Source organism: Gossypium raimondii, chromosome 4, assembly GCF_025698545.1.
Source record: "Gossypium raimondii isolate GPD5lz chromosome 4, ASM2569854v1, whole genome shotgun sequence".
Taxonomy (NCBI): Eukaryota; Viridiplantae; Streptophyta; class Magnoliopsida; order Malvales; family Malvaceae; genus Gossypium; species Gossypium raimondii.
The window spans coordinates 12,321,208-12,329,614 of NC_068568.1; the positions used below are offsets into that span (position 1 = coordinate 12,321,208).

Below are 8,407 nucleotides of genomic sequence, written 5' to 3' on the forward strand. Positions count from 1 at the left end.
GTCGGAATGTAAGCTACACAATGCCACTCCCACAAGTTGACGAGTATCCGTAACAAATGTCGAAACTCAACCATCGATAGGACATTTAGGACCAACACTCAAAACATGGTAGCCCTAATGACATGTCATTTCTATCCTATATATTCCTAAGATTTACACGGGGCTTGATAACCGTCAGTTCGTCATAATATGGACATAATCATATATATATTGATTTATTTACATTAGAACAGCACATTAAACATTCAATTTAATCAACATTTAAGTGATTATAGTTTATACGAACTTACTTATCTAAATTGTAGCAATGACTGAGTACAAGGGCGATTTGGTAATTTTCTCTTCTCCTCGATTTTCCACTCGTTCTTGATCTAAATTAATAATTTCATTCAATTCATTAATTTAGATAGTAAAACCAATTCATTTTATGCAATTTAGTCATTTTTGACATTTCTACAAAATTACCCTCAACTTTTTATTTTTATTCAATTTAGTCCCTATGTCCTAATCATGCAAATAAACCAATTTTATTGAAAATTCATACCAGCCGAATGTTAATAGCATCCATTACAACCCACATTTGTAACAATTTCCCACTAAGTCCTTGTGTTTTTACTATTTCAATAATTTAATCCTTAATCATTAAATTCATCAAAATCACTTAAGAAAATACCTATAAACAACAACTAATACCTCAAATTCATCATTTAACATCTAAAGTCACAAAGATTCATCAATGGCAACAGTCAAAATCTTTAACAATTTCAAAAACAAAGATACGAGCTAGTTGAATCTAGTTGTAACGATCTAAAAAACATAAAAATTACGTGAAACGGAATCAAAATGGACTTACATGCATACATTGAAGCTTAGCCGAATGTTAGGAGGTTCAAAAATGGTGTTTCATCAACCACAATCGGCAGTAAAACATTGAAGATGATAACTTAATTAACATTTTTTATCTTTAATTTATTTAATAATTTACCATTATAACCTTTACAACTTACCTAGAATTGTTTAAATTGTACCTTGAAACCGTCCACTACATTAACAAGGTATATTTACCTTTTAAAACCTTTAACTTATGGATTTTTAGTCAATTAATACAATTAAGCTAATAGTGATTGACTTTTGCGTCATTTATAAACTAGTCCGTTTTAATTAATTAACTACCTAAACATTAAAAATTCTTAACGAAACTTTACTACAACCTTAATAACACTCCGTAAGTATTTATAAAAATATTTACGACTCGGTTTATAGAAACGAGGTCCCGATACCTCATTTTCTAAAACTACTTGACTTTAGGGTCTTATTACTTTAACTTAATTGTTCTCTCAAATAGCATAAATTACCAATTCAACATTTATTTTTGTACCATATTTGAATCATAAATATTAAATAATAATATATACGAACTCGTTCATCGGATTTGTAGCCTCAAAATCACTGTTTTCGACACCACTGAAAAACGAGATGTTACACAACTAACTGAAATACTAAGAATCGTTTCAGCATCATACGGCACAAGAAGCCCTTCTACCATCTCCATGTCCTAAGAGCCCCATTAGGGTGAAACAAGTCACAAACTTTTAGATGAGCACAACCCTCAATTGGAACAATATTAACATAAAAATTATTACCATCATTAATCTAAGGGTCATTAAAAACATTAACCAAATCTCTCTTGCCAACCCGCCATCTGATACCTTTAAATGAATGCTCTTCCAAATAAAAGAAGAATAAGAACCTTCCAACAACTCAAGAAACCCACCATCCGAGAAATATTTAGCTTTGAAAATTTTGCACGAAAGAGACTCCGGCCAGGTGAGGAACCTCCATCATTGCTTTCCAAGCAGAGCCAAATTAAATTGGTACAAATGATGAAATCCCATGCCACTATACTTCTTCGAGACACACATTCGATTCCAAGAAGCCCAATGAGTCCTTTTACAATTACGATCAGAACCCACCAAAAAAATTTCATCATCTTCTACATGTCATCACAAAAATTATGAGAAAGTAGAAAAACACTCACACTATAAACCGGGATAGCTAAGTAATCGTTTTAAGCACCACCTCCTTCCCTACCCTTGACAAAATTTTGTTCTTCTAACTAAGCATACATTTACTTAGTCGTTCTTTAATATACACAAAAACCTGCTTTTTATTGCCTCCAATGAGAGATGGAAAGCCGAAGCACTGACCACGATTTTAGGGCACCGTAACACAACATTACAAATACCATGTCGAACATTTTGCTTTGTGTTTGAGCTGAACATAATACCTGATTTCAAGAAATTAATCGCCTGTCCAGAAGCCGCCTTATATTGTCAGAGCACATCTTTCACCTTAACCAGCTTCCGACTCACTAGCATGAAAAAAAAAAAAACACTATCATCAGCAAACAACAAATGAGAAACTGTCAGGCTCCCTCGACAAACCGCAAGGCCATATAAATCACCCTCCTCTTCGCTTTTCTCAACAAATTAAAAACTAAGCCCTTCAGTGCACAAAATGAACAGATAAGATGAAAACAGATCCCCTTGTTAAAGACCCCTATGAAGAGTTATAACTTATAAGACCCAATTAATTCTTCTTCCTTTTAAATGAAAAGTTAATGATCAAATATAAATTCTAATCCCTCTATTTTTACATGGCACCTATACAATTGTCAATTGTTTTCTTTTTTGACATGAGAAGCTAATGGCCAAATATCAATTCTAATTCCTCTACTTTTTTTAGATTACAAGAATGGTTAAATTCTAGATTTAATTCCTATATTTGGTTTAAACTTGAAATTTAATCTTTATACTTTAATTTTAACATAATTTGGTACCTTAATTTTATAATATCATTAGTTAGTCTAAATACTTTATTCTAATGAATATGATTATGCTAATTTTAAAATTATTAACACCATTAAAATTTTCTATTAAATTCAAGTGCAATACAATGTTTTTTTTTATATATACCAAATGAGCTTTTTCTTTTGATTTCAAAAGTTACACCAATAAATTTAATAAAAGAATTTTAATGATATTAACAAATAAACCTAAATTTTTAGATTTGAAAGCAAAGAGATTAAATCTATAAAAGTAAAATTTAAAATATAAAAGAATACAAAAAAACTTTCATATTGCAATATATACATTTTTACTCTATATGGTAGTAAAAGAATAAATAATTATCCAAGTGGCCATAGTACTTTATACGTAGATACAGTGGACTTTGTCCTGAAATAGTGAAATGCTAATTTCAAAGCTTTTTGTCTTGACTCTAAGTAAACCTCTTTAAACCTTCCTTTTTCTCTACTGAATTGTAGTTAATTAAACAGTACAGTTTCTGGTTATAGTTTCATACAAACATTGGGACAAGACTGGAAGAGAATCCAAAAAAATCAAACTGATTTTATTACAAAGTTAGGAGAAACCAAAACTCTTCTAGGATCCAAATTTTGCTTTGTTTCCTGTCTTTGAGTCGAACCAATCAAGTCTTCCTGTTTCCATGGAATGCCCAATTTCGGCTCTATGATTCACCATTATCAAGTTTCGAAGTCAACCTAAGCTGCTTTTTTCGAGACCCAGCGAGGAATGCCTCCACCATTATGGTTTTCTGACTTTTTAGACGAAGATGTGATTGAATTTCATACGCCCAAAACAATTTTGATCAAAAGCTTCTTAGAAGTGTAAAACATGATAATAAAAGGTAGCCTACCAGGTTGCATCTTACATGGGTTGTTGTGTTGGAATTCTGACATTTTCAATGGCTAAGTCAGTCACTAGCAAGAGACACAACATAGTGGACAACATCACTTTGTGTACTCGAAGAAAAAAAAGCCGAGGCATCAAAGTAAAAGGAATCTATACAATGCAGCAGACCAGCAGAATATCTGGACCCAGATCCCCATCAGATCATGTACACACATATATTCATCTCTACTTCATTTGCATTCATACATATATCTATTGTTTAACACAAATTACATGGAACGGTCGATCAAATGATGAGGGGCATAACTTTAAGGCTTAGCTGTCATACAAGCTGCAAAGCCTGTGACATATGCGAACATGCTAAAAACCAAGCCAGAATCTGCAAATTAGTCTCTTTTTTTTTCCTTCTAACAGTTTATTGAAGTACGCCGGTAAATATTCTGTACGAAATTCGTTAACTTCATTTCAGAACTCAACATGTCTTTATCGTGAAGATGAAGTGGACAGCTTTTATGCTATATTCATCCAAAAAACTAACTGTTTACAGTGCTATGGTGTCACCCTTCCAAGGACATAGTGTGGGAAACATCAGTTCAATTATAATGTTACCAAGGTATTTGGGTTATGATCTATAAAAATAAACCCCGAGCTAGCAATCTTTAGGTTAAGTCCTTTTGTCTTCCCATGTTCCATGTCTCGGATAGGACTTCCATTTCCTGGATTGATTAAGCATGGCCATATGAGTGAGAAAGTAAGCAGCACTGCAGCAGTAGAAGTTTCATGTGAGTGTTTCCATCCCATACATCCCATGCATCATTTAGATCCACTGTTCACACTGGCAGACTGCAAGTTCTTTTGCTTGGGAGTAGTTTCAGTAATAAACTTTTTTATTTCTTTCTTTTTTACAGTACTTTTCAGTTCCAATGTAAAGAATCTTTAAACTAAAATGGGTTAATGATGATGAATTGGTAGCAATGTTTGCTTTCAGGACCTGTCTAGGAAACAATGAAGTTAGCCCCTTTCTAACAATCTATGGTTCCCTAGATGTACTTGACACTTGACATCACTTTTCCTTTAATCTAATCTCTTCATCACAAACGCCAAGCTTTCTCCTACACCTTTTTTCCTCAAAAACACACGCATAAAGATGCAATAAAATAAAGCATTCACATGCAAAACCCCCCAAAAGAACCCATTTCTGATTTGCTAAGTTGTGGTCCAAAAACATAGAATAGTTGGGTCTTGGGTGCCAAATGACAGCCTTTTTGAGAAAGTAAAACCCAAACTTGAAATGGAGATTTGTGGGGTTGGATTGGAAAATGTAAAAGAAAAAAAAAAGCAGAGCAAGAGAGGGAGTTGAACTTGGGAGGGATGATTGTGAGGCCTCTGGGACATGCATGATGGTTGGCAATGGTGGCAAATCATTCTCCATGTGCCTTTGACATTCAATTATTCTGCACCTTCTCAGTTAGTGCGCGTTTCAACAGTTTCTTCCCTTCCCCTTCATTATCCTGCTAAACATACATTATTAAACTTGTTTTTAATTACTTTCAACATGTACTTGAATCCCTAAACCCAAAAATGCTCCATTTTCCAAGCCACATTCACTTCCCACATTACCACACTTATGGGTTGCTCAAACAAATCACTAAACATTTGGTAAAAAAGAGTTAAAATCTTTTAAAATTGTCAATAAGAATCATTATTTTTTTCAAATGTTTTTAAATAAAGGGTTCTCAAATGCTCAAATATTAAATATTACAACGTGAGATCAAGTGTGTAAAAATTCTTTATTAGAGCACTTTTGAAATCATTTATTTCTTATTTAAACAATTTAAAAAATTTGATGTTTATGTAATAATCAAAAAAATCTAACCTCAATTGATGAAACCATGCATTTAAAGCATGAGATTAACTCAACTTTCTTCAATTTATCATCTCAAAAATGTGACATTTTTGTATAGTGTTTTTGGGGTTTGAAACAACAATATGTTTACATTAAATTGATAAAAAGAGATAATGGGGGCTGGTGATAGTTGTTAGTTGGGTGAGTATGGAAGGGTTACCAAATCTTAACACCTTCCATTTTTCTTGGGGGAGGAATCCAAAATTACTGATCCCTAAAGACTGACTAACAATTAGAAGATCATAAGGGACTAAGTATAGACCTATCCAATCCCATATTCTCCTCTTAATTCTATTTTGACTTTTGAGGTACATTAATTTTGCATTTAAACATTGTGGAGCCATCTTTTTTTTTTCCCCCTATTGATAGCATTTCCCTTGCCATGCTACATGGAAAAGAAAAAAAAAAGGGGGGCCTATTCGGATAGCATTGATGGTGCAAATATTTTCTTCACCTTTTAGCAAAAATAAGTAATACCTAGCTAGATTTAGCTGGATCAGTGAACAACGATATATACCATTTCTAGTAATGGTCTTATTTCTTTTCAAAACCCTTTATCTCTTGATATGCTTGAGTCTAAGGGAAACTCAAGTGTTCATCATAGGCTTCTTTGTAAATAAATAAAGCCTTTCCCTTATTCCTAGTGCCTAAATCAAACAAAAATAAGATATAAAAGTAAAAAAAAAAACAAAAAACTAATTAATTACCCCTCATTTGGATGATTAAGCCTTGGGGAGAAGCTGGTAAAGAAAAATACAAATTCAAAGTTAGTTGGTCCCTTGCTTGCAAGTTAAACAAAGCATCTAATGTAAGTTTCCTAAACAATATCATGAGATGGGGTTTGGATTAACACATCAAACGTCCCACTGGTCCCCATTGTATAGCAACCCACGTGCATAGATACATCAAAGTTCGTATATCAACTATCATAAAAGAACCCCCTTCCCCTCAAGTAGAATAATTTAAAACAAAGACGAAAAGTTAGTGCCAATTATACAAAGATATATTGAATTGTTTTCATGAATATAGTCATTTGAGTAAGTAGTTGGTGATGGTTCTCAATCAAAGCTAACACCTGGGGCGAAGGATCCTATGCACAAAAAACTAGGATGTTTTAATTATGCTTTAAGTTTTAAGGAATTATTCTTTACTAATTCAATTTTAATTTAATTAACACAATTGAAATTTCAGTAATTAAGAGAATGTAAATTTAAACATGCTTATATGGTTTTGAAGGGTTACAGATAGAAGTAGGCATTATAATTTTATCTTCACATTTTAAAATATCATTTGAGATCAAACAAGTAAAAAGATTAAATATAAAAGTTCTAAGAATATAGGGACTAAGAGTAGAAATAGACCAACTAGAAACTCTCTCTTTTATAAATCCACCTCTTGGCTAAAATAGTTTCTCCTATTTCTTTATTGTTTTTCTTTACTTTCACTAAAAGTGGAGAAAAACCCCGAAACAAAATGTAAAATAATAGGAATTCAAGGAAAACAAAAAAGACTATGATTTGATGATTATATTCCATTCTTTGTTTAAGATCTCCATGTTATGTTGTCAACCCATATCTTTTCCCTTATTAGGTAGCTTCTTCTCCTCCTTTGTTTTGTCTCTTAGTAGTTGGATTCCCTTCTCTCAATCAATATTGTACCTTGTTCAGTTTGATCTTAATGTACGCAGAATTCAGCCAGATTTCCCTTCTCACCATGTCCAATTCAGAGCTGATCCTTGTTAATAAAGACGATGATCAGAAAAGGATCGTGAAACGACCGCCCTTGGAGTTTCAAGACGAGTGCTGCTGTGAAGCTACAGCCATTTATAATTATCCTTCAAATGATATTCCCGGTGATGATGATCGAGAACCAGCAGTAGTGCAAGATGATGAAGAGAAAAAGGGAATCGAAAAGGACAAGAAGAAACATATATGTTCAGGAGAATTGAAGGTAAGGGTTGATGATGATGATGATGGGTTCAAGACCCCGACGTCTATGGACCATAAAATCCCAGAGAAGAAACAATGCCCACCTGCACCAAGAAAGCCAAAGGCGAATAAAAGAAAAGCATCGCCCAGTGCAAGCATATGCAGTGTTTCAGAAGAGGTTGAGTCCTGGTTTGCTGCCTCACTTGTTGATGATTTACACCGTAAGATGAAGAAAGCTCGAACGCAAGAGAATGGATCATGTTAATTTGTTTGTAGCATCATATCATGTATACATATCAGTTTATCTATATTCGGTAAGAAATAATTTTATGTAAAATGAGAACCATATGGTATAATAATATTCCTATAATGGGGAGTGCATGCAGCATGGTATCGCTTGAAATTAAATTGTTAAGTATACCAGTTCCTTCAACTGTTTACATTGATGTTTTTCGATAATTTGTAGGTTTGAATTCCGACATTTAATTTTTATGATCAATCTATACATTAGAGCTCTAATTGTTCTTTAGCTTGTTTATTTCTTAAATAGAAAAAACCGAAAGATTGATGGGTAGGAGTTGTTTTGGGATCCAACTTCAAATTTAACAACAAAAATTTTATGTTGCTGTGAAGTATGGAAAAATATTAAAAAATATACAAGAGTTGCAGCTTTAATAATTAGGAATCCCAGCTATTTTTGAGCTCAAGGTATTATGCTCCTTTATTGAAGAGGTTCCTAGATCAGAACTTGAATATTCGGGTCTGAGTACATGTATGTTTTCATACACATGTGACATGTGCATTATCATTTTAAGGGAAAAAAGCTTTATTTCGTTTTAAACTAAAAAGGAATAAAATAT

At 32.9% G+C, this 8,407-nt stretch overlaps 1 protein-coding gene across 2 annotated transcripts; it reads left to right on the plus strand.

Annotated features, from left to right (window-relative positions):
• Window positions 1–7,030: 7,030 nt before the first annotated feature.
• LOC105780824 (cyclin-dependent protein kinase inhibitor SMR3) lies at window positions 7,031–7,980 on the plus strand. Of its 2 annotated transcripts, none has more exons than XM_052629411.1 (2): window positions 7,031–7,209; window positions 7,287–7,980. In XM_052629411.1, the coding sequence occupies exons 1-2, from the start codon at window positions 7,178–7,180 to the stop codon at window positions 7,810–7,812; spliced, it is 558 nt and encodes a 185-aa protein (XP_052485371.1). In that variant the 5' UTR covers window positions 7,031–7,177; the 3' UTR covers window positions 7,813–7,980. The 2 variants fall into 2 exon arrangements, with proteins under 2 accessions (XP_052485371.1, XP_012460798.1); XM_012605344.2 differs by having other exon boundaries at window positions 7,307–7,980.
• Window positions 7,981–8,407: the final 427 nt, after the last annotated feature.

Bases quoted from the DNA above. Each gene is read 5' to 3' on its own strand.
- LOC105780824 (XM_012605344.2), top strand. From the start codon at position 7,140: ATGATTATATTCCATTCTTTGTTTAAGATCTCCATGTTATGTTGTCAA. The intron at 7,210-7,306 runs GTAGCTTCTTCT...TAATGTACGCAG, and splicing joins CATATCTTTTCCCTTATTAG to AATTCAGCCAGATTTCCCTT.